At 41.8% G+C, this 26,711-nt stretch overlaps 1 protein-coding gene across 3 annotated transcripts in view; it reads right to left on the minus strand.

Annotated features, from left to right (window-relative positions):
- Window positions 1-16,132, minus strand: part of NTRK2 (neurotrophic receptor tyrosine kinase 2) — a 198,886-nt gene extending 182,754 nt beyond the window's left edge. For all 3 annotated transcript variants that reach the window (XM_058823316.1, XM_058823318.1, XM_058823317.1), the window contains exon 1: window positions 15,924-16,132. In XM_058823316.1, the coding sequence (XP_058679299.1) occupies window positions 15,924-16,132 (209 nt within the window). The remainder of the gene's footprint in view (window positions 1-15,923) is intronic.
- Window positions 16,133-26,711: the final 10,579 nt, after the last annotated feature.

Here is a 26,711-nt window from a genome sequence, read left to right on the forward strand (position 1 = left end):
TGCCCTTAAGAATATCAACCCTATTTTTTAACGGAACATTTTTACTGTAGCACAGAAGAAAAACATACTGACTCACAGCTGGCTGAAGTCACGTGAAGAGCTTGGAAGCTCCCACTGCACACCACAGCACTGTTGCACTGCCAGAACCTGGCTGGATAGCACCAGACAGACCACACATATCAGTTCACAAATACTGGCTGCCACCTCGAAATCAAGCTCTTAGCTGCCTACAAAGCTATTTGCTTGATTATACTATAGCATTCTGCATCTCCTTCAATGAGTAGTCAGTAAACAATAATTGTCTTCGGACCCTTAATTTAATCTCTCCATTGTAAACTACTGAATAATTCTAAAAAAGGGATTCAGAATCACACACCTAGGTTGCACGTTGCAGCCTACAACACATTCATCTCGCCACACTTCAGCAGCTACTGAACAATGTCACACACTCACACTTCACCACCATCACATTTTGGAAACAATAGTTTTAAATCCTTATCTATAAGAGTCAGCTCCTCCAAGATCTCTTTTGAGAGGGTAGTCTTCACTTATGCTCATTATAAAAATGAAAGGATACAGATTATGTTTAACATCAGTGAAGCAACTTCTGAACTGCAAAAGCATGAAGAGAAAGTGGGTTCTGATCTCTTTAAAGCCATCTAGGTTATTTAATGTTCCTTCATAATTTAAAAACCAGATTCCACACCAACTTTCAAATCTTTCCCTTAACCTGAATATAAAAGGCCAGCAGAAATATGCCTTCTTAACTTACTTACTCTATTTCCTCCTGCTTAATGTGTGTTAAGGTATACTACTCCATCTGGAGCTATAAGGACATGTTGGAAAAAAACTAGCACATGCTAATCTTAACAACATGGATGCAAGCAAATAAACTGTAGTGCAGCTCCAGAAGTATTTTTGTTGCCAAAAAACTTCCTTCATGGGAAATTTATTTTCTTAACACTCTAAAAAATAAATCAATTACATGCCTAGCTCTAGGTTGTACAAAAAAAAGAATTTAAAATTAATAAACACTCATTGGTGAAATGAACTGAACTCTGAACTCTTGAAAAACTTTTTATTCCAAGTTGTTTTTTCACTAAATTTTTAGAGGACAAAGGCAGCACACTTCAGACATTGAACTGTCAGTAGAATAATTACTATTTAATGACAGGTCACGTATGTCCCTAGTCTAGACTACTGTGAGAGCTGTATGTTAATATTGAGAATTAAACATTGCAATCTTCCCTGGTGCCATATCTTCTTACAAACTCAAATGTGATACCAAGTTCTTTAAAAGGTGAGCTAAAACTTAGAGGTATTTTCAAAAAATGCAGACTGATTCATTATTATGCATTGACATCATGTAAAATTTGTAAACTTGATGCAATACTTAATGAAACCTGGCATATTGAACTGGGTTACATTTGTAGCCCCTCTGAAACCAAGTTTAAAATAATGCTGAAGTGGCACGGACTCACAGTTGGAAAACGAAGCCCAGAACTACACAAGTTACATATCAAGAATGTCAAGTTTCAGACAGGTGTAGGCATCAATGCTATAATCTCTGGTCAATCAAGAAATCCTCCTGCATAGGACCAAGCTTCCTCTAGGAAGGAAATGCCTAACAAGCAATGAGTGTGATACAGACACCCAAATACAGCAAATATTCTACCAATACACAAGCTTACTCCAATTATTTTATTCTCTTTTGCTTCCTCCGTCTGGTAACATAAGTATGAGATTTAGTGAGGATGACTTCAGGAAACAGAAACTCTACTGCTAGAGGAGCGTGCCATAACTCAGGAAAGATGCAGTGTGTCACGACCATCCACGGTGGACCTACCTAACACTCAGAAATTTTACCAGTGCTTGACTCCTCCTTTGGCTGCCCAGTGTCTCCTGCTGCAGTGGTTTTTTGGGGTTGTTTTTGTTTGTTTGTTTTTAAACCGTGAATCACCCTGTGTTTCACAAAGAGTGAAAAACTGGTTGCCACTATCACAGGTTCCCTAAGGGCTTTTTCCTCACATTTAGAGTATTTAACCACAAGTCACAGAAGAGTTCAGGAAATAGCTCTCCACGTGCCAGTACAGCAGCTCTGGAGACAACATAATTAGCTCTGGGATCTTTCTTCAGAGACACAGGCATTCCCATTTTTTCAGCAAATCCTGCACTACACGCAGGATTCCCAAATTCAGGTAATGCATTGTTCGGGACAATCTGGAACTCAGCATCTCACAAGCAATGTCAGAGATCAGTTAATTTCAAGAATTCCCTGTTCTTGATGTGTGGCTGTGTCAACTGCCAGGAGGCAACAGGGCCCCAACATTCTGTGCCACAACAGTATACTATTATCCAATTAGCAGCACATAGCTGCCACTGCAAATTGATTCTTCAAAGCCATCATCTTGAACAGTTAGTGCCAACCCACCAGTTTAAAGCAGAAGAAAACAGGAATTCAGTGGAGATACCAATCTTGTTTTGGCACTCCAGGAGCAGATCTGTGCTGTTGCTTATAAATGCAGCTGCCCAGAAAATGGGAAGTCCATGCCTGGATTCTCTTCATAGAGCAGACTACCAAATCAAGCAAACTCTCAAGACATCTCATGCAGCTTTCCAGATTTAAGATTTATGCTCTTGATGAGCACCATCTTCAGAATTACTTTCCCCCAAATGCATGCAGAGTTTATTTAAGTATTTTCTCCATTTAGAGACCTGTCCTCCCCTTTGAGATCCCCAAGTCTGTACAGTTGATATTGCATCAAGACATGAATTTTTGATGTTTTTCCAGGAATACGTGACAGCTACAGACATGTTTTTCCTTAGCAAAGGTATTTTGGAAATGTTGATATTCCTTTTTAATGTCAGAAGGCCAAACAATGACCTATTATTCTAAAAGACATATCTTAATCTCTGACTTATACTTAGCTTCAAAACACATTTTTATCCCCTGTGTATGAAATAATCTATGCAGATTGCTAGGATGAGGCTTAAACTGCCACACAAACCCTTTATAAAATATGTGCTAAAAATCACACAGTAAATTAACATACAAAAGGAGAGTAGTGAAGGCGGCTTTCCATTATTTGTCAACAGAAAGCAGCCATAAGACTAAGCTTTATTATTGTTGTTGTTGATGATGTTATTATTTCCTTGCAAGGATGAAAGAACATCTCAAAGGAATGAATAAATAAGTGACAGTTCTTTCTCCTGCAGAACCACCTAGTCTTCAAAAATAATAGTAGTAATGCAAATACTCTCTTTTCAGCACTTGCATACATGATCTCTATGGCTGTCAGTGGCCTTGATGCAAATGAGAATGGAAAAACATCCATTGCACAAGAGCACAGTAAGATTTCAAACAGCCATCCCTTATATGCATCTTTCTAAGTCCCTCAGTGAATAAAAACATTAAAGCTGCTTGGTTGCTGTCAAAACCTTGGAATTCTCTTCCTTTCAGGTGCCCGTACTCAGACAGTGACTTTCTGGAAAAGATGTCTTAGGTAGCTGCACATCCTTTGGAATCAGATAGCCCTTCTGACATATATCACAACGGTCTTTTCCTGTCTCTGGGTTCTGACATATTCAGTATTCTTTGACTCTTTCAGTCAACATAAGACATTCCTTCTGAAATCTCCTCTGAAGTCAGTCTTCTCCCACATATACAATTCACACTGTTTGACAATAATATTTGGTTTTATTCAGTTTAAAATTACTGGCTATTAGAATATCAAATACTCTAATCAATCTGCTCTGGATCATTGGATCACCAAGACATATATCTGTACCTGCTACCCCATTTAATGTCTCATTAACTGCATGCAGTGCATTTCATGCCAGATACAGATCAAAAGGCAGTACTTCCAAAGAGTGGAGTGAAGATGCAAAATTTAAAGCCCTCTACCCAGGAAAATCTATCTATATCCTGTTCATTCATTACATTTACTGAACAATTTGACTCCTGACATCTCAAAACATAGTCGTCTTTCCATTAGCCAACAAAGAGTTTCTTTCTTCTGTTTTCATTTAAGTCCTGAGAGCCTTCATATGGTCATAACCTCTACCCCTTTTCTGTGCAATTATTACATAGAGAACCCAACAAGTAGATCTTTTTCCATTCTGCATATGATGCCATCTGCTGCCATGGTTCACAATTGGTTTCCTAGACTCCCTTCCAAGACCTGTGAAACATCTTCTGCAGCCCTAATCACAGATCTGTGTCTTCTCCAAGACATTCTTGTCTTTGAATGAAAAACATACATGAATAGAACTTCACATTATGTCACTGAAACATTCCAAAAGGGTTATGGGTTGTCCTTTTCACGTTTACGTCACCCCGTCTAGCATCAGAATGGGTTGCCACTTTCTGTATGATGACACCAATCCTACCACTTAAATTTAGCCTTTGCATTTTTCAGAGAACGTTTCAACATCATTTGTTGATGCATTCTTCAGATGCACCTTTCAGATGCATTCTTCACCACTTCACATTTATGCGCTCTTCACAGTTTCTTATTTCATTTTATCACATTTATTTACATTATAGTATAGTCCACTTTTCATTGTAGCTGGCCAAGATTTTGAATTCATAGCTTCTTCTATTAGCATTATTCCACTTGAATCCTGTTCTTCATTTAATAGAAGTAGTTTCTTATTTGCACTGCATATATTAGCATAATGATGTGTTTATTACACTTTCTGCACAATTGTCAGAATCCAGAATATTTCTAATACTTGTGCTGACTGCCACATTGCTGCTACTGTTTCCTTTCCACATTCCTGTACCAGGCCAGTTTGATTTTGAGCAAATTCTCTGTCACAATGGTACCCCCAGACAACCATCCTGTGTCTTTGAGTTTTCTCTTTGTATTTCTGTTTGTTCTGCTATGTGACATATGCAATGCTCCTTCTAGACTGCAATCAGCTTGTACTCATAAAGCCTGCTCATGGCTGTATTTGTTGCTATACTTTTGAAGTAAGGAAAATACGCTATTTTGTAAGCATTTATTTTAGTTATATATTACATATTATGTATGACTTAGTACGTATTACACATTATAGTTTCAAACCTTAGATCAGCTTCTCTACCATTGTGCCTTCAAATGAAACACTTACCCTGAATGTACCTCTTTCACAAGATGACATCTTTAGTTAGTCTCCAACCTTCTTTACTACCTCTGAAAAGCTGCCTTCTCCTCACCACCACTACTTTCACAGCATTCTTCATTTACTTTTACAGCTTTTGTCCCTGCCACTGCTTATGAGTGGAGTAGTACTTCTCTAATCCTCCAGCCTGTTTCCGCTTACTGCACCCCAGTACCAGACACACCTTTCAGCATTCCTCCATCCTACACATCCTCTGCAGCAGTGCCCCTGGCCCAAGACATAGGTGGTGATAGTGAAGTGTTCACCTGCAAATAATTGATAGATTGGTGTTTTGATGATTACTCCAACTGCTGGGATGCTCGCCTCCTAAAACTTTAATTTTAGACACTCAGTGTGAAGGGCAACACTGCTACAAGTTAAAGTGTTCATTAGAACTCATGAGAACATGCAGAAGAGCTCTAAAGCGGGCAAAAACTCTGCATGTAACCAAACCATGCAACGGAAGGCACAACTGCCCTGTGTCAATGCAGACAGGAATGCTACGAAGAGTTGGGAGAAATGCTGGGAGTCTTTCTTCCACCCACACCAACCTCTAAGGCAAGCAGTAGCTATTTCTGCACCTGTGCTACCTTCATATTCCCTAAATGACATAAGCCCCAGACAACAAGATAGTCATAGCACACAAACGATCCAGACACTTGCAGATGTCTATAGCAGAAGTAGTATCCAGCATTTGTATTTTCTACTTAGGTGGCTTGATGCTGCATGGATTTGTGTAAATTCAAAATATTTGTAATTTTATAATTTTGTTATATCTGTAATAATGGCAAAACCATCACCAGACAGTCAAGGGAGGGGATTGCTCTGCTCTACTCTACACTGGTCTGCACACCTTCAATATTGTCTGCAGTTTTGGGCCCATGATAAGAACGATATTAAACTATTGGAGACCATCCAGAGGACAGCAACAAAGATGGTGAAGGGTCTTGAAGGGAAGCCATATGAGTAGCAGCTGAGGCCACTTGGTGTGTTCAGCCTGGAAACTGAGGACAGACCTCACTGCAGGTACAACTTCCTCATGAGGGGAAGAGGAGGGGCAGACACTGATCTTTCCTCTGTGGTGACCAGAAACAGGGCCTGAGGGAACGGCCTGAAGCTGTGTCAGGGGAGGGTTAGGTTGGATATTGGGAAAGGATTTTTCACCCAGAGGGTAGCTGGGCACTGGAACAGCTCCCCAGTGAAATGGCCACAGCACCATTCTGACAGAGTTCAAGAAGCATTTGGACAATGCTCTCAACACATGGTGTGACTCTTGGGGATGGTGCTCTCTCAGGGCCAGGAGCTGGACTCAGTGATCCTTGAGGATCCCTTCCAACTCAGCATATTCTGAGACTCTGTTATATGTGCACAATAGAGTCTTAGAAAGATGCTTACTAACTACCATCCTAAACTTAAAACTCTTAAAACATACACTTATGCACATTACATAGTTAGACCCACAGAGTCAATAAAACTGCTCCCAGCTGGAGCGTAAAGTATATATGTTTACCAGGTGAAGATCACTGTATGCATAATGTGTTCCAAAATCTGTTTCTAAAAATTAGAAGAGGCAAGACTGGAGGGGAGAATAAGCGATGAATAGGCAGTAGACCATTCACCCACCTAGTGAGTGAGGAAAAAAAAAAAAAAAGACATGTTTCTATGAAGTTGAAGAACACAAATTTGGAGGAAATACTATAAATAATGCTCCAGCGGCATCTGGGGCACCAGATTCAATTTCTTTGATTCCCTAAGGAAACATGATTCCAGCCTCTCAGAAGATACCATATTTACAAGCCATCTGAAAGAGGGCAATCTCTACCTTACCTGTTTGTGCTGTTCTCATTTTGGCTGTAATTTAACTCTCAGTGAAGCAGGAGCAGGACTCAGCTGTCTCACTACACAAATACATAGCTTCTTAGCTAAACAGACAGTCCAGCACTCTGACCCAAAAGCACATTTGAATGTTCTATGCCAAAGAAGGCAACTCAGACAGGAAGAACCAAGGCATTCCCACATCTGTACGCCATACAGGAACAGAAGTTAAGATGCTCACATGCAAGACCTTGGTTCAGACCTATGCTCTGCTTCTAGCAGAGCAGTTCTTCACATGCATGCTGAAATGGTACACCTAGGACCACAAAATCAGTTTGCCCCACACTATGACCCTGCTTGCTAAAAGGAAGGTCTTGCTTTTGTCCCCCACCCCAATGAGCTAAGTCCCCAATGTTTTCTTAATAGTCAGTGGGGATGGAAGGGGATAACTGCATGGGGTAATTTGCAGTGCAAATCTAATTTAGCCTCCTGAATCACTTCCTGGAAGAGTGTGGAGAGTAGCCTACTTCCATTGTGGACAGTAGCCAGCTAAAGCTGGCTAAGCCAGAGCCTACTAGCTCTGCCTTAGCTACAGAGCTAGTAGGGAGTTGCCAGATTTTAAATGCTGAGGCCTGAGACAGTCCCAGACATGATTAGTAGGTCCAGCACATGACACCCAGAGCACATGCTGTGGGAAGGTCTTCCAGTCCATGCCCAGTAAGTCGGACATGCCCAGGATGTGCACATGATTTATCCGCATATGCTTGCCACGCTGTCTGGCATTCAGAAAACCAGACGGTCGTTGCAAAAGAATGGGAAGTCACACCCTATGCACTCTTCACATGAATCTTGCTGCACAATGTGGGGTAGCCATGCTCCACAAGATACCTGCTGAACACAGCCTTACTTAGTTTTACAGGCATGGTTAGGAAATTAGAACGGTAAAACTAATTTCATTTACATCTAAAATGGGAAGATTTCTTTTGGTTCACCTGTCAAACCAACAGGAAAAACAGGTAACTTTCCCAGCCTCAACTACAGCTCTGTGGGCAGATCCTTTCACAAGAAGCTCAGAAGTGTTACCTTTTCACTGTTGTCTGTTTCAGCAATAGATTGAGTTTGATTAATTGTTTGCCTTCCTTTTATTTATACATCAGACAATTATACAATGAACCATATATCCTCTACGAATACATAGCAGGAGCTGTAACTTTTTTTTTGCATGAGGAGCTTCATTCCAAAGCAAAATTATCTAAAATGTTGGAAAAGACTCCTGCCTGAAATACTCAACCATAGCTTCCACTTACCTCAACATATTTTATATTCATACAGAACAAAAAATCATGAAAGGCAAAAAAACCTGCAAGTCAAAAACACATCCAGTAATCGAGCAACAACTGCCATCTCTTCCTAACCTTAAAAAGGCAGGAAAATGCCTGAATCAAGGTTCCTTTCATCCTTCTCGTACATACTCTAAACTATGCTGGTGAAACACTAACTCCATTCATTTTTGTCACTGACTTTACATAGGCCAGAATCCCAGCCTCAGCTTCCCCCTGAAATAAAAAGCATCTAACTACCTTGCAAGATCAGGACTAGTTTGCTTTAGCAAAGTAAAGTTCAAGTTACACCACTCAAAGATTACAATCTCTCAAAGTGCCTCTGAAAATACCTTGGACACCTTTGGCCTGCTTCCTTCCATTTTATCTTACTTCTGAAGAAAAAAAAAATCTCATTACTTCAGCCTTGTCTAGGAAAAAAAGAATATTGACCTGAAACCTGAGCTCCAAGAATTTATCCTAACAATGAAAACACAACACAGAAACATATATAGCTGAATTGGTATTAAAAATATTTACATTTCAGCTGTAGCCTCTTACCAATGCAGGTAATATTCTTAGAAGAAAGCAATAACAAAAATAAATGCTGAATTTCCATGGTGTGGTTCCTTTCCAGTAAGTCCACCACAATTGTGCAATGTGATCATGACATGATTATAGAGTTCAGCACCTTGCATGGAGGAAGCAGGGCCACAAGTGAGACTGAAATCTTGGATTTCAGGAGAGATAACTTTAGCCTCTTCAAGGATCTTCTTGGAAGAATCCCATGGGAACAGGCCCAGCAGAGAGAACAGGGGTCCAAGAGAGCTTATCAATAAATATTAAAGCATCACCTTCTCCAGGTTCAAGACTAGTACATCCTGATGAGTAAGAAATGGAGCAAAGAGGGCAAGACACCTGCATGGATGAGCAAAAAACTCCTGTCAAAAGCAAAGCACAAGGAGGAGATACACAGGAAGTGAAAGCAGCAACAGGACACTTGGAACAAATAAAAAGAGGCTGTCCTCGGGGGATGCATTCGCAAGGAGCTGAGGAGGAGCTGGCAGACACACTAGCGGGGCTGCTTGCAGTTCTCTTGGAACAGTCATGGTGATCAAGAGAGGTGTCAGAGGACTGTAAGAAAATAAAGTCACGCTGGTCTTCAAAATGGGCAAGAAGGAGGACCCAGAGAACAACTGGCCAGCCAGCTCCACCTTGATCCTTGGAAAGTGCCTCATTCTGGAGGCCATCTTTATCCATATGGATGCCAAGAGGGTGATCAGAATTAGTCACCATGGATTCAGCAAAGGGGAATCATGCTTGACCAACCTGATTGCCTTCCACAATGGTACAACTACCTGGATGGATGAGGGCTATTGTCTACCTCAACTCCAACAGGGCTTTAGATCCTGTCTTACATTATATCCTCATAGGCAAGTCTAGGAAGCATGAACTAAATGAGTGGACAGTGAGCTGAATTGAGAACTGGCTGAATGGCAGATCCCAAACACCTGCAATCAGTGGCACAAGGTCTAGTTGGAGGCTTCTCACATGTGGTGTCCCCCACTGGGGGGACACTGGGCCCAGCATTGTTTAATTTGTTCAGCAGCGATTTGGAGAAAGAGACAGGGGCCTCCTCAGCAGGTCACTGACAGCACAAAGCTGGGAGCAGTAGCCAATACCCCAGAGTGCAGCCTTGACAGGGTGGTGCAGAGAAGAACTGTCTGAAATTCAACCAAAGCAAAAGCAGGATCCTGCACCTTGGGAGGAATAGCCCCAGGCATCAGCACAGGATGGGAGCTGAACTACTGGAAAGCAGCTCTGAGGAGAAGGGCCTGGGGTTCCTGGTGGACAGCAAGCTGTCCATGAGCCAGCAGTGTGTCCTGGTGGCCAGGAAGGGCAATGGTGTCCTGGGGTGCATTGGGAAGAGCAGTGCCAGCAGGGTGAGGGGGGTGATCCTGCCCCTCTACTCAGCCCTGGTGAGGCACAACTGGAGCTGTGTCCAGTTCTGGGCTCCTCAGGACAAGAGTGGCATGGACTTCCTGGGAGAGAGCAGCTGAGGGCTATGAAGATGATTAAGAGCCTGGAGCATCTCCTATACATGGAAAGGTGGAAGAAGTTGGGCCTGTTCTGCCTTGAGAAGAGATCACTCAGAGGTGATCTTGTCAATGGATGGAAGTATCTGAAAGAACAATGTCAACAGGACAGAACCAGGCTCTCCTTGGTGATGCTGAGCAATAGGACAAAGGTAGTGAGCAGAAACTGATGCACAGCAAGTTTTATCCAAACATGAGGAAGAACTTCTTTACTGTGCAGGTGACCAGGCATTGGAACAGATTGCCAGGAGAGGTTGTGGAGCCTCCCTCACTGGAGCTATTCAAGAACCATCTGGATACAGCCCTGTGCCACATGCTCTTGTAGGCCCTTCTTGAGCAGGGAGGTTGGACCAGATGATCCCACCAGTGCTCCCTTTCAAACTGAACTATTCAGCGATCCTGAGATACTGTAATACTACAATTAATAGCTATTAGTAGCTATGCAAAAACACAGAAACTCCATATGTGCATTTCAGGCAGGCAGTAATTTGTTTTGCCTTTTGCAGTTTCTGAAAATATAGATCCACAATCAACCGGGAATTAAGATGCATCCCAATTATATATGATCATATATAATTTAACAGCAATGATGTACTACATACATCTGGATGAAGAGATCTTCACAAACATAACAGCATCCTGTAAAAAAGCATATTCACAACCCAAGCAGTAGAAGATTTCAGACCTCTATGGATTTATCTCTCCATTCAAAATGCATGCAAATTAGTCAATTTATACAATCTGCTTTGCTTTTTAAAGGGCAGTTTTTAAAGAGCAGTTTTTCAGAGGTAACAAGCTAAATATACATCAGACATCAACAACATACTGAAGCAGTTTTAGAATTCTTTGCTCCATTACCTGCTACCTTTCTACTGCTCAGGCAAGGATATCTGGATGACCACCTTAAAGGCCATACTCTTAGACATTTGTGTAGAGAGAGATGACAAACATGGGAGAAAGAATTGCAATCCGAAAAAAAAAAGAGAAGATAAGGGATCCCTCTTTATTTAAAAATGAAAACCAAAATGGAGAAATCAGGTCCATGTTCAGTTACGTAAAATTTTTTTGCTCTACAGTGATTAGAGATCCAGAATATTGCTAAGCTACTTTCTCTGTTACACTTGTCAGCATAAAAATAATGGAGAAAAAATAGAACCTGAGAAATCTGGAAAATGCCATCCTAAAGATATCACAGGCTGCACTGCCAAGCCATATTTTGCCATTAGTATGGAAAAAAATGGAAGTTTCTTGAAAAGAACATGTTCAAGACCAAATCTTTTATTTCAGTATACACATCCCAAACCTTTTTCCAAACTCTTGAGTGACCAAAGATATTGAGGGAGAGACAGTGTTCCTGCCACCCTGCCCAACGCTGACTGCCTTCTGAAGGATGACGCTCTCTTCCAGCCTCATGAGCTGTTTTGTCTCTGCCTGATTGAGACAGCTTCAGTGGAAACCCTCAGGAGCCCCATCAGTCCTCAGAAAGCAGAAGGGCAATGTCTAGAACAAGACATTCAAAAGGTTCCCCGGGAGCAAAAAAAAAAGAACAAAATTCAGTGCTTTGTGATCCCAGAGTATTTTTAGAGCCTAAAAATTATAAAACTGATTTTCACAGTGCTTACTTTTAATTTACCTTAACCAATTACCCAGATTTTTAAAGGAAGATTTTTTTTTTTTTTAAAAAGGACAAATTCCTAAATGAAGCTATTACATCACCACTGTCCAAAATGCCTTTAATAATTTGTAGCCTGGTGTCTCATGTTTTATTATACAATTCCAAGTCACCAGAAATAACTTCTCAATCCAGCCAAGTCATGCAATGATGCACAGCCAGAAGTTGCTTTGAGGAAGAAGGGGCTAGAGGCTGAGGAGCCTTGCAGACAGTTTTATATGACAATAAATCTACAACAGTCTCAAAATCGAGAATAAAAAAGACTGAAAATACCAACAGCTCTGAGCTTCAATGAATTTAAACATGCTTTTTTTTTAGCACAAGCTCACATGACTTGTTAAATAATTTACTCTATAAATTACTTATCCTGTCTTACTTATTAACAATTCTAGAGTGCTTTATATAACTGCATTAGAAATTTATTTTGTGGTTTTGAAATGTACGCAATACACAATCACCTCTCTTTTAATAGGCAAGAGCTTAAAAGTCACCTACTATTTTGTTGGCAAGCAGTTCTTCCTGAAAAACACCAATTAATTTCAAACCTCATTCACCTGAATAATCATAAGTAAACCTATTAATGACTTGATAGCAGAACTGTGAAGCTAGGCCAGGAATATACTTGTACTGCAAGATGTCGCTTTTAAATCAAACCCATTTGAAGAGTCATGTACACTGAGATAAAACAGCAATACATTTTCCTAAATGAGAAAATATTATACTAGTCCTCTTACAAGAAGTCCTGACCACTCTAAAAATTTCTCCCTTACTATCCTATTAATATTTTTGCACGAGTGATCTCGACAAGGCCTACTTATTTGCGATTGTGTCTACAATGCATGGATTTTACAAAACTGATAAAGTGATTTTGCTTTTGTCACTCTTGGTCCTTGGTTTTTAATGTATCAATGACTGATACCATTTATCCTAATGCAGAGCCTCACTCTGGAGTTCAATTTGTCCCTAATAATATCAAAGTGACCAAACAATTATTACAAGTACAGTCTGTTATGATAAGCACCAATACTTGTTTTCCAGATAAAGACCAGTCCACACCATCATCTTAACCAGCCAGGCATATCTAAAATCTGTCTCATTTACTGTAGTAGAACACTATACAAAAACAGCCAGGAAGGGAAAGAGTGAGAGAGATGACTAAGAAAGCACCAGGCATAAATACTCTTACGCCCTCCCACACCAAGTTTCAGCAGCTGGCCTTCATAGGGCTGATGCAGAGGTACCTCTCCATAGATTTGGATGCTGGATCTGAGCAGGAATCAAGAAATAGCTGGACTGGGATGAGACTGCTTATAAACTCTAAAGTACAATCCACTTGTGGACCAAAACAGTGAAGCACCTGAGTGTTAAGTGGTGGAGGCTGCCAGATACATGGTACCTCATCTCTGTTATTCCTGCTGCACCATTCCATCTTTTTCCATTTCTTAAAGCCAAGTGGAAAACCCTGGCTGCCCACTCACATCCTGCCTGCTCAGTGCCATCCACCTGGCCCACAGCCAATCCTCTGCACCACCATGGGTTTCACATACACAGCCTGACCATGCAGCTATCCCAGCGCTTCCAGTGCCTGTGGCTGGGCTAACGAACTGCGCCCAGGACCCGTGGCCCGGGTGCCTGTGGGTGCCTTGCCTAGCACTGCAGGATGCACTCCTGTCAAGACCAGGACATAACCAACAAGTGCAGGAGTGATTTCAATAGATACTCATTAAATACAAGCAAATAAGTTCTTCAAATTAATTGTCTTATACTTTTTACATGTTATTTATACCAGGAGTAATTCCACTAGAGACCAATGGAATGTATCTGCAGAGCACATAAAAGAAGAACCAGGCCTGAAGCTACACTGAAGCTAAGTGAAATGCAACACTCCAGTCTCTTAGACCTGTTTTTAGCTAGAATTAAGCAAGATCTATGGTGTTTTAAACAGTTTGACAATCTGTACCTACTGTATTAGAACTGCTTCTGTATGTATTTAGTGTTTAGTGAGCTCACACAATGAAATAATGACAGCTACTGCAGTTCAATTTTTAATTTGTCTATAAACTAATTAAAGGGTCCCTGCATTTTATGTTAAAACACACATGAAAATACCATCTTAAATACGTGCAACAGCATCTCCTGAGAAATCCATGACTCAAAATTATTTTTAGATCACCAAACAAAACAATGTGCAATGTCACAGAATGATACAGTAAAAACCAAAAAGAACTGTGAATAAAATGATGCTTAAAAAAAACCCAGAAAAATTAAAGCCAAAAGTATTAATGTAAAATGACTAGACATGTTTTAAGCTCATAATGGAAGAAAACATATTTACAGTATGTGTTTTCTGTTCTGGCCTTTCAAACCAGAGATTAAATTTGAGACGAAAATTGCTCTGTTACTTCTAAACAGAATGCACTGGATAAAAAGGCTACCAAAGCCTATAAAAATGATCACAGATGCATAGCTCAAAGTAATTTTTTTTTCTATTTAAGCAATCTACGTAAGCATCTGAATCAATAACAGTTATAACTCAGAAAGACCATTTCTTTGTCACAGGTCCTAAAAAATCTCCCAAAGGTAGGCCATACGTGAGTAGTAGAAATTAATGCCTCCAGCTTTTCCATGAGCAAATGCAGGGAAATGCAGCAAATTGACTTAAACGAACTGCAGGAATGTAGCCCAAAGGCTAGAATTTAATCTAAACTCACACCGTATTTCACAGTACTTTTTTATTTCTTTTAAAAGACACTGAAAAACAGAAGAAGGATGGAGAATACAAATAGTGAGAAATCTGTATAGAGTTGGGGCAAATATGCTGGTATCTTTTACATTAAATGTCACAAAAACCAATTCAAAAACAGGGGTAGGGAAATACAAACAAAACAGCTTGAGAAGGTTTTTCCCGAGATCTATAATCTACACATCCAGTATCCAAAATTTTTTGCTCTGCAAGAGGTTTTCTTAGACAATGGACATGAATGCCATGGTGCTCTGAACTGTGAAACTATGCCGGATTTAACACAAAAAGCTGCAGAACTCCCTCATCAAATACTGTCTTCGAGGCAAACGAGGATGGAAGCACCACACGGGAAGGAGAGGAAAAAAAACTTTTTCCTCACGCTTAATTAGTGCTCTCTAATTCCCTCCCAATTGCTGACAAGCAGCACTATGTTCATTCCTCTGCAGGTTTTGTATTTTTTCCTTCCAGCCACCTCCACTGAGAAGGTCAGAGCAGGTTTGCATTCCTATGGTTAGGCTATGAAAGACAGTTTGCTGTCACTTTCCGGCGCATCTCTTCCTTCACTTTTTTTTTTCTTTTTTTTTTTTTTTTTTTTTTTTCTTTTTTTCATTTTTAAAAATATAAAACAGGAGAAATCTGGGGCGAAGGGCAAGCCACCCACCAATACTCTCGGTTCGCAGCGATAAGCTGAGGGAACGAAAGTTAAAAAAGAAATAAAAGAAAAAAAAAAAGAAAGAAAGAAATAGAAAAAACCCCTCCGTTTCGTACCTGCTGCCGCCGCAGAGGTGCGGGCTGAGCGGTGCGCAACCCGCGGCAGCAGCTGGGGCAGTGGTCGGAGGCGAAGCCCCGGCCCCGTCCCGCTCTCCGGCGGCCCCGCGGTCCCGCCGCAGCCGGCGCCGACCCCCGCGACCCGCATCGCCAGCGATTGGGATTCATCACCTAAACGGGCTGGCAGCGGCTGCTCCGGCAAGCCGCGTCCAAACAAAATCACACGGGGCTTTCAGGCTTCCAGCACCGCCTCTCCCCGCGGAGCAAAAGCCTCTGGCGTGGGTCAGTCCCCGCCGCCCCCGCCCGCAGCTTCCCCCGCCTGCTCCGGCCCGTCGCCCCCGCGCCCGGCCCCGGGCCGCACTCACATCTCGGTAACATTGTCGCCCTCGGCGCTCCTCTGCGGCACGGGGAAAGAGGCGATGCCCGGCGACGATCCCGTGCACCAGATCCGCCAGGAGCTGCACCCGCAGGACGCGGGGCAGCCCAGCGCGCTCGGCCAGCAGCCCAGCACCAGGCAGCACAAGCCCCACAGCCGCGCCAGGCCGGGCCCCGGCCTCCGCCGCCAGGACACCATGCTCACCCCAGCACTGCCCCGACGGCCTCCGCCTGCTCCCGCCGCCGCCGCCGCAGCCGGGGCGCACGGCCGGAGGGTGCGCAGCCTTCCGCGCCGCGGGCGGGCACCCGGGCCGGGGCTCACATGGGCGCGCCGCAGCCGCAGCCACCGGCGCCTCGCGGCTCGGAGCGCCCCGGGCGCTGCGCGGGGCGGGGGGGGCCCGAGCCGGGCGCCGCGGCGACAAGGGCGAGCGGGGCCTCCGGCGGCGCGGCACCTGCCCCTAGCCCCGCGGGCGGACAGCGGCAGCGCCTGCCCCCGCGGCTGCTGCCGATGATGCTGCAAAACGCGCGGGGCGGCGGGGGCAGGTGGCGGAGGCTGCGCTCCTTTCTGCGGGGGCTCGGGCGGCCGCTGCCCGCCGGAGGGACGGCGAGCGGGTGGCGAGGGAGGCGCAGCGAGCGGCGGCGGCGGGGCTCAGAGCTCCGCGCTCGCCCCTTTATGCACCGTCTCCTCCTCCCTCCCTCCAGCTGATAATAAAGCAGCTCCGGCTCCTGCTCCAGCCCAAGACGGGAGCTGCCGGCGAAGTGACGTGGGGCTGACGCAGAGAGGGGCAGAAACTCCACAAAATGAGCCTGAAATAAAAATGAAAAAAAAAGACAAGAGAGGGAGGAGGGGGTAGCGGGGGAAAGGGAGGGTGCCGAAGAGCAGATACCAATAGGCAGCCTGCACTTGAGCTTTCAGCCTCGCACGTACATGTACACGCACACACACACACACACACACTCTCATATAGGCGTACAAGCACCCCGCGGGATGGGCAGCGCGGCGCCGCCTGTGCGGACTGTGTGTCCTGCCGGGCGGACGGAGGCACCGTGCCGAGAGGCACCTGGCATGCCCGCCAGGGCGGGAGCTCGCCATCGGGTGATAAACGGGGATGTGCGAGAACTCCGGGAGCGACCCTAAAACGCCTTGTTTTCCTCTTGACAGCTCCGCGGTCGGGGCTGCTTTTCGTTTCTCTGCCCCCACCCCCGGTTGCGGGTTTCCGCAGCGCTGCCGGCGCACCGGATCCCGCCGCAGTGCCCCGCGCTGAGCGCTCCGCAGGCGCCACCGCGCGTCCCGCCGCCGCCGTGCACCGCGGCCCGCCCCACCGAGCCCCAGCGCCGGCCGGACGGACGCGACGCGCCACCACAAGTAGTTACCGTTTCCGTACATCGAGGCTGAGGCAAGTCTGAACGACATAAGTCACGTATTCGCAGGTGCAAAGAGCAGCTGATCTGAGATGCTCTTCCCTTGCCCTTTCTGAGATTCTGTGCTTCTGTCCTGGCACATGTCATCTGTGACGACGGGTCCTTCACTTGCCACTTCACCATTAAGTATAGAGATGTTGGTGGTCCTTTTCTTACCTAGTTACCCAAGCTGAGTATTTTGAAGTCACTAAATCAGGGCGAATTAAAGAAAAAAAGTTACAGAATTCCTACTACAAAGGTACAGAACAAACAGTTAATACAGTGTTAGAAGGTGCTTGGGAATCAATTTGACATGACACTAATTGGAAACACACTCTGTTCCATTTGCATTTTCTCCAGCTAACAGGAAAATCCACAGCTAACAGGAAAATCCACATCTTACCAGGTGGATTTGCAGGCAAGGCATGAGTTGGTTTTGCTTTCAAAGAACATCCTACTAAGAAAGTCATAGCCATATACCTAGCTGAAACACACTATACAGAGGTAATACACCTCCCCATAAAGCAACAAATGCAGACTGTACAAAAAGACATAATCAAAAGTATTGTCAGTCATGATACTTTTAAACCAAAGTTTTGAAGTTTAAGTAAAATTGTTGTATAGATAATCCGAATATACTGCCTCTCTGTGAAGTTCAGCACTTTGAAATAAAGTATTTCTCTGAATAAAATATTTATAGAAGGGTAACAAGTAAAATTAAAATGTCATGCAGCAATTTTCTAGAGGAAAGAATGGTGATTTTTAAAGAATTTGGAGGAAAGAGAAAGAAAAATTAATAGCATAAACTGCAATATGATTCAAATTAGAAAAGACCTTGAGAAAGAGCCTTAATGCAAGATAGAAGTAAAATTTTAAAACCGGTAAGTTGCTGCAACACCCACATTACTGTTCTCCAGCCAAGTCTCCTTACAGCTTTGGAAAATGTGTTTTATTCCCCCTCTCTCAGCTGGAGGAATACAAAGACATCACCTCTTTAGGGCAATAAATACCCATTTTAACCGTCCTAGTGATTCTATGGCAACAAGCTCACATCAGTCTAATCATATATACTGAATCAGCATATATACTAATTAGCATCTACTGAACATTATTCTTTCACAGAAATCAGTGAAATTGAGGAGTTGTCAAAAAAGTTTTAGATAAAACCATGCAGTTGGATCAAATTGGCTAATTAGATAATTCAATAGTGTTGAAAGAGTAAAGTTCTGTCGGCCAGATCATATATTCGTAAGGCTGCAGACCAGTGTTAAATAAAGCTTGAGGCAGCACTTGGAAAAGGGTCATATCACCTGTTGTGGTAAACATCAGTTTATGTTTGCTGCAATTCAAAATATTTCTCATAGGAATGTTGCTGAACTGTACAGGAATCTTGTCTTAGAAGGTTTGAGATGCAGAGATTTCTATATGACAATGCCAAAATTACCAGGCTTGAAAATATGATGGTAAAATTGCCAAATACTGTTAAAAATCTATTTTCTCCCTAAAATTAGTATTTTACCAAAATTGACTCGGAGAAGAATGTGGGAAGAAACAAACTGAAAGTGTAATATTTTCAGGCCACCAAAGTTGTCAAAATGAAAGCTATGGAATGCTCCATCAAGAAATACATTGCTGCCTTAGTGGGGGAAGTAGCAGCCCTTTCTACAGGCACAGCAGCCCTTTCTAAAGACTCACCTGCTGTGAGTCTTTAAATTCTAAAATTACTAAAGGGTAGCTGTACAAAGAAATTTGGTGGTAAATCATGACTTCATCTCTACATAGACAAGTTTTATTTCTATGTTAACTGTGCATATTTTTCTCGCAGATTCAAGAAAGTACAAAAGAACTTAAAATACTCAAGTACTTCCTATTAATCAATACTTAAGGAAGAGCCACAATATGAATCAGTATTTAAGGGAGAGCCACAACTAAACCAATAAAGACAAGCAGCTTTCTGGTAATGCTGCAAGAACAAACATCATCCTGAAGGTGGTGAAATTATAGCAAATACTTTAAAATATTACAAAGCTATAGAGTGTGATCAGAGGACTCGAAAATATGAATTGAGTCAAGATTGAAAGAACTCACTTTCTTCAGTTCATGAAAGAACTGACAGGAAGTTCAATAACACCCCTGAAATATATAACAAGGACAGGTAATATTTTTTGGCTCTAGGATAGGACAAGGATTAATACACTTGATTTACAACAAGGCAGATTCGTGTTTGACATCATGAAAACTTTTGAAAAGGACAGTTAAGCACAGCAAATAGATCACTTCAGAGAACACTCAGTCTTGAGTAATAGAGCCTTCTCAGAGCAGGTGAGGTAAACCTCTTTGGAGCTGGTAAAGAGATTTGCCTTAGGCAGGTGAAAACAAATCAATGACTTCCCAGAAATTCTGTTCCTTTGCAATACATGTTTCTTTGCCCATTTTTATTTTACTGACATAAAGTTATGGGAGAACATTCATCTGAATATACTACAAGGAAAACCTGAAGATACTGGAAAACTCACTGTTTGCTTGAAATCGCTGTTCTAAAGTTGAGTGTTTGATTAGTTCAAAAGTTTTGAAACTTTAACTTGTACACCATACATAAAGAATATGTCACAGCATAGAAATTATAGTAACTATCTGTAAAGATTTAAACATGTATTTCTGGAAAAGAGGTAGGAGCTGAAAACTCAAAGACTCCTTGTGAAAGTACTGTTATTTAGGTGGAGGAATAAGGAATTATTATTACCACAGAGTCTGGGAACAGGTAAAGGCCACATAATTTGTGTGTGTGTGTGTGTTATGGTATCCTATCCCATCCAAAGGAATGTGTACTCAAAGACCAGTCTTACCAAAACTGTAAGAAATAAACTGCTTAAACTTTACTTACAATTTGAAAATTTATAGCTCTTACAAGAGGGAGAGGTTGGAGAGTTCATGGGACCTCATGATCTTTTCAGAAACATTTTGTTTTCCAGCGAAATACCCCAATTCCCATGAAACTTTTCACTGGAAGGTGTTATTGCGTTCAGGCTAGAACTGTGGTCTGAGACAGACGTCTGTACCATGACTCAGAGCAAGCCTGTGAACTCCAGTTGACAACATCTTTTGTGCTGACAACTACATTGAGGTGTACCTGCTTCTCTTATATGAAATGCCACATCTTTTCCCTAAATGACAAAATTTAGCTTCCACATAACACTTTTCTGAATTTCCTCCAAACATGAGGCACTCTCCAAGTGTTTTAGCCTACATTTTAAACTTTCCAGTGTTCCACCTATTTGCAGATTTATCTAGCTACTTCATCCTGGCCCGTTTTGCTTTCCTAATAGTGTGTTTACCTTTTCACTTTGAAGCACTACTCAGCCTTCATTGGCTTTAAAGTGAAGCTGAATCCTGCCACCTTGTGCTCAAGAAAATCAGCACATCTCTTTATTTTGGGAAGGAGTGAAAAAAGAGGAAAAGGGAAGGAAAAGCTTATTAACTACCATGTTTCTATTAAACAAGGAATCCATTGAGGATCTGAAGATTTAATTGGTTGGGTCCAGTTTGATATTGCCTGAGATGTCTACCTGAGATCTTCTCAAAAGGACAATCACTCTCCTAGAGACACTGTTCATACCATGAACAGCCACTTTTCAAATCTCCACAGGGTGTTGAAGCTGTGGCCTCCCCCATGACCTGACACAAATAAGACACTTATCCAGCCTCTCATCCCATAACCTGTCTGTTTGATGGCTCAAGGTATTAATCATAGTGTTCTGGTCGTGCTTGGTCACATTTGCTATGAGACTAGCATTACTTTCTTTCCATCAATAAGAAATCACATCAAAGACTGGATGGAAGGAGCCTTCTCCTTTATTAAAAAAAAAAAAAAAAAAATAGAGTATTTTTGAGGGGGTGGTAAAAGTACTACTTGTAAGGAGAAATGGATGTCCTTTTTCTGCTGAAGTACAAGTCAACATTCTTTTTTTCTGTCTGACAGGATTCCACCAGTACCTTTCTGGTAATGTGTGAATGCAAACATCATTCTGAAGGTGGTAGAACTGAAACAGACTTGGAAAGGCATCTTCCTCCACCACATGGCCAATTGGGCTTCCCCTTCTCCTCACCCCTGCCTTGTCCTGTATCCCTGCCCCTCCCTTCCCTGCACATTGTCATTGTGGGCTCCTACCTCAGCATCAGCCTGTCTCATCTATCACTCTTGTGAGTCTCTGTGTAGCCAGACAAACAGTGCAGCTTGTTGATTCTGCAGCTATCCACTCACCACATTGGATACCTAGTACCAAACATAAATGGTGTGCCTATCTGTAAGACTTCAGCAACAGACCAAAGCAACTGATCAGCACCAATGTTCTATTTTGCTGGGTTATTTCCAAACAGTGTTTGTTCAGGTTAAGTTTGTATCAATTGCATGGATTTCCTCGGTTCATAGAAGTAATTTCTTCCTCAGATAACTCAGCTGACTCTCTACAGGTCTGTTTGCACGTACGTATTTTGTTGTACAAATCACACTTCTTTCCAATTACAAGGATTACACAGGTGGCAAATGGCAACATAATAAAAATCTGACAGCCAGTTGTCAGTTTTCTCCCCATTTAAAAGCTGTCCAAACTGTAAGGATTTTTTGGCCATGTTGAGCCAACGATATTCTGAATCTTCCTTTAGAGTAGTCAATGTAAAATAAGATAAAGGAAAAAAAAGACAAAGAAAGACTCCCAAAAACCAGTCTCTAGGATGCTAATTTAAAACATCCAAAATCATCAGTCATCTGAAAATTTAGTTACTGGAACATTGCAAGCTGGCTTAATTTAGCACAAGTTACTGAGTTACAGCTGCTCTTATCATTTACATTCACACAGACTATATAACATTGTGCATTGCTTGTAGTTATGACTTTTGACTCCTTGTCCTTCTAGGCCGTAGGAAATACAGGCTCAGTAATTTATTGCTCAAGATAGATATCATTAGGGTTTTGATGCAGATATGCTTATCATGGTTGTGCTAGTTAGTGTTTCATTCTAACAGAGAGCAAATCTCATTATAAAGCCTGTTTCTCCAAGGGGAAATAGTGCTTGTACAGTTGTGTTCATTGTTGATAGCATACAGAGGACACAGTAATTGTGTTCCAAAACTACTGATGAGGTCTGAGCTTGCCTCTTGTCACAATGGCACAGATAACAGCCGTGAGCAGTGATAAGCAGTCAAACCAGGAGAGACTTAGGAGGTCAGAAATCAATTGCTTCCAGCTGATCGATTTAGGACTGACAGATCCTGATGGTTGGTATAGCAGCTGTAAATGGAGGTAATTATTCCACTTATGAATAATATACTGTGAATGTCTTGGTAAATCCAATCTTCATCTAACTGAAAATCACGTGTACAGGACAATGCTTAATTTTTCTCTCCCTTTTTTAAGAATATTTGTACTAGAGATAATACTACGTAAATGTATTACTTGTTAACAGTTTCTGTTCCATGTTTGACTCTTCCTGTGTCTAGTTACATTTTACACAGCTTGTGCAGCTTTTATACAATAGAATAATTTACATTACATTAACTCTTTTTAAGAGCGAGTAAGACAAAAACAGGAGAAATTTTACAAAAGACCTGGTAATTTCTTTGCAGTACAATAAATTATTCTGCTCCCAAAAAATGTCCATCTTGTCCACTGTTTATGGAATAATCTCTTGATGCTGACAGCCGCTCTCTGGTCTGACTCAAAAGAACATATTGACAAGTTTGCTGCAGAGTCACTCTGCTATCTTCTGGAGGCTTTCCTCAAGATTCAAGATTGTTTTCAGAGTATACTCTAGCATGGAGGCTGTGCAGAGCCCTTTTAACACTTTTTTCAGCCTTCTGTCTCCCTACATCCTCTCCCTGCCTCAACTACTCATGAAGCCATGCCCTTGCTGATTATTTTCTGTGGTTTCCACAGCCTTTAGTGGCCACCAAGATTTTCTGATCTTTTTGTACTTTCCTACAGAGTCTTCTCCTCTCCACAACACCTAGAATTGCTCACAGGGCATGAGGGACTCTCTTACATAATGTTCTGCAGGTTTCTATGGTACTTCCACTCAGTTTCCAACAGCAACCATACAGAGCAGGAGACATTTTAAGATGTACCATCATCAGTTATAAATCCTTCTCACAAGATTTAGATAACACTGTTTTTTCACATGGTCATGTCCAGCTAAGAAGCAGCATTTGGTGTTAGTTTTCTAAGTTCAGCAATATTGTCCTGTGCCTCTGAGTCAAAGAAAGAGCTGATAGTCATCATTCTGGCAACAAGAAATGCAAGAAAAGTTTAAAGTCTGGAAATATTTGGGTTTTGAAAGTATTATCTTAAATCAGTCTCTGTGGGTTTGGTACCTTAGTCAAATGTCTAGGTAAGGCAGGGTCCAGCTGCCTCCCCCAAGCAGCTGGACCAGCTGGATTAAGCACATTATGTACAATTCTGTACAGAAACAATGCTGAACTGTTGACTGTTGTCAGTATTCATAGGCATTTAAGGTGAATTCACCTTACAACTTAGGTCCCGAAGCTGAAGTTGGTGAAAAATCTTATCACCTTAACTGAAGCTTACCTATCATGCACAGCTTAGTCCTCAGCAGTTAAATCCTGTTTGGGTTGCACTTTTTTGCTTTGGCCTCATGTGCCATCTGTTAGCTTGAAATTACAATGTAGCAAAAGTTTATACCTACTTTCAGAGGAATTTGCTTTAGGTTTTGAAAATATTATCTTTTTTAGATGTAAGAAAATTCTTGTTAGGAATTCTATTCGTGCCCGAAATACTTGATTTTATCTTCCTGTGTTGTTCTTGTTGATTGGTGTTTTTTTTGTCAACACGCCATATTGATGCCTCAATTTTCACTAAATGTATTTTCACTTGGACATTTGATCCACAAATTACAGGGCAAAAAGGACCTTCTATCAAACTCATCAACATAAGTCAGTTAATACTTGGTTTTACTCCATCATTTGCAGTTTTATTACTAATCTTACCTGAGGGACACCTCTCTTCAGAGGCTGGTACTTTTACTTGTCATTTACATAGGCAATGCTTTTTGGGATCTGTTCCCATCAGAAGTACCTCCTAATGGCATCTCTTTCTTCCAGGGCCACTACTGTCAGATGCCACACTTCATTCATGTCACAGGGCTTCTTCTAAACTTTTTAGGTAAATACAAATATATGGGTGAGGTGACTAACAACACCAGAGGCACAGCAGCTGCAGTGTTCAGGTTTTTTCTAGATCTTCTATCTCTTCAGCTATTTCAGAATTTAGTCCATCCCAGCTGGACAGACAAGGAGATGAAATAACAGGAGATAAACTCACCCTGTAACAGAGAAAAGAAACAATTACTGTGGATTCATTGCTCCCCACACTTAAGAGATGAGGTTGCCATTCCACATTTAACTTACTCCTTACAAGTACCACTGACCACTTATTTCTGCAGCCAAAAATTCTCAGATTTTGTTACTAATTTGGTCCCACACCTAGAAAAGAAGGGGAAAAATCCAGAAGTTTGATATTAAACCTCATACCTGTTGATATCAAACAAACACAGCCTTTCTTAGCTGTGCTCATTCTAATCTGCTTTTGAAGACCTCTCCTGAAGAATTATTACATTCTGAAGAAGATAGATTTTCCTTAGCAGCAGAGGAGGACTTTAGTGCCAGGATTTATCTTACTACATTTAGAATTTCTCTAAACAGCATAATTCTATGTTTCTTTACATTTAGTCAGGAGAGATGGACAACGGTCGAAATATCTCACCCTACAGTAAAATCTGATCCATGTTAGATGGATCATCTCCTGAAAGTACCTTTTTCTCTACTGATCGCAAGGTGACTACCTAGATGTGGAAGCTTTTATTCCAGATGCATATATTTAAGTGAATCTCCTTGATCATTCCACCCCACAGAAACCATTTCTTGATTACAAGTCCTTATTATTTTTTACCTCTGTCAATGAAGTTAAAAGATATGAAGGAGTGTTCGCCAGAAAAACAGTGGGCAAAATCCCCTTCAATTCCATGTGTATCACATTCCAATAAGGTTTGTATATTTACAAGATTAATTTCACTAATAGCCAGTAACATTTTGTTTTCATCTTGATTCAAGCAGATGATTCTTCATCAAGTCTACATGTAGAAGAATTCTTTTGCCAAAGATGTAGCTGTTCAACAACAAAGTGTGTAAAAAGACACGCACACATACCTGTAACAGCCCAGTTTTTGCCTTTGGTTTCTGCCCCTGGGGACTCTCATGCTTTCAGAGTAATTGATTGGTGTTTTCTTGCTGAATCCCAGCTACTCAAACACATCCACTTATTTTAACCAATGAAGCAAAGCCCTCAGGAAGCAAAGTAATTTCTGAAATCTGGCTTAAAACTCATGTTCTTGTAGCCAATGCCTGTTAGTTTCATTTATCTACCCCAGGAATCCTTTCTTCTCCTCTTCTGTCCTCACCGGTATTCAAAATGCCACATTTCATTTTCTTTTAGCTCCTACAGTCAGAATGAAACACCTTCTGTGCAGCATTCTTCTTCTTGGCACATGTCTATGCCTCATTAGAACTTTGTACAGTCATACCAGCCAGGGATTTCCCAGTATTTTGTAGAGAAGAATAATTTTCTAAAGTCAGGGTTCACAGATGGCCAAATCCAATTCATGTGCTGGTTTTGCCCTTTAGTACAGGTGATAGTTACTCACAGCTGGATTTGAGTCTCTCTCTTTCACTTTTGGCATCCCAAGTTGCTGGTCCAGTCCAGATTCTGCTGCAGCCACAAGGCTTTAACCAAGCCTGGTCCAGGTGTTCCTGGCCTTTCCAGTTCTTTCCACTTGTCTGACTATGCTTGAAGGCCAAGGTACCTATGTTTAAAAAAAAAGGGTTATTTTTCCTATCATTTCTTTGATGGAAGGGATCTCATGTCCTACATCATGTTGCGTATTTACCCACATTAGATCTTGGGTGGCCCCAGAGGAGTCACTGAGAAGTGGTTAGTCTTCTTCTCCATCACTATTTATGGTGTTTTGACTGGGTTTGTTTCATGGAATGACTCTTACATAGCAGTTCCTACAACTTTTTTTTTTTTTTTTTTTTTTTTTTTTTTAACTTGAGAGACAGTGGAGTATTTAAAGATATTTCCAGGCCTTCATCAACCCAGAGATTCTGGTCATAAGAACATTTAGGGTGGACACAACCCCTTGCATGCAGTTTGAACCACAAGCGGTATTTCCTGAAAGGCAGATGGCCTGATGGCTAAAAGGTTAAAAGCTTTGCTAAACATGTGTGTTCATTGCCATTGATTGTGGATTTGATGGTATTTAAGTGTACTGTGAAAGGAAACCACTGATGTAGGTCCCTCTCCTTGTCAT

This window comes from Ammospiza caudacuta, chromosome Z (assembly GCF_027887145.1).
Source record: "Ammospiza caudacuta isolate bAmmCau1 chromosome Z, bAmmCau1.pri, whole genome shotgun sequence".
Lineage (NCBI taxonomy): Eukaryota > Metazoa > Chordata > Aves > Passeriformes > Passerellidae > Ammospiza > Ammospiza caudacuta.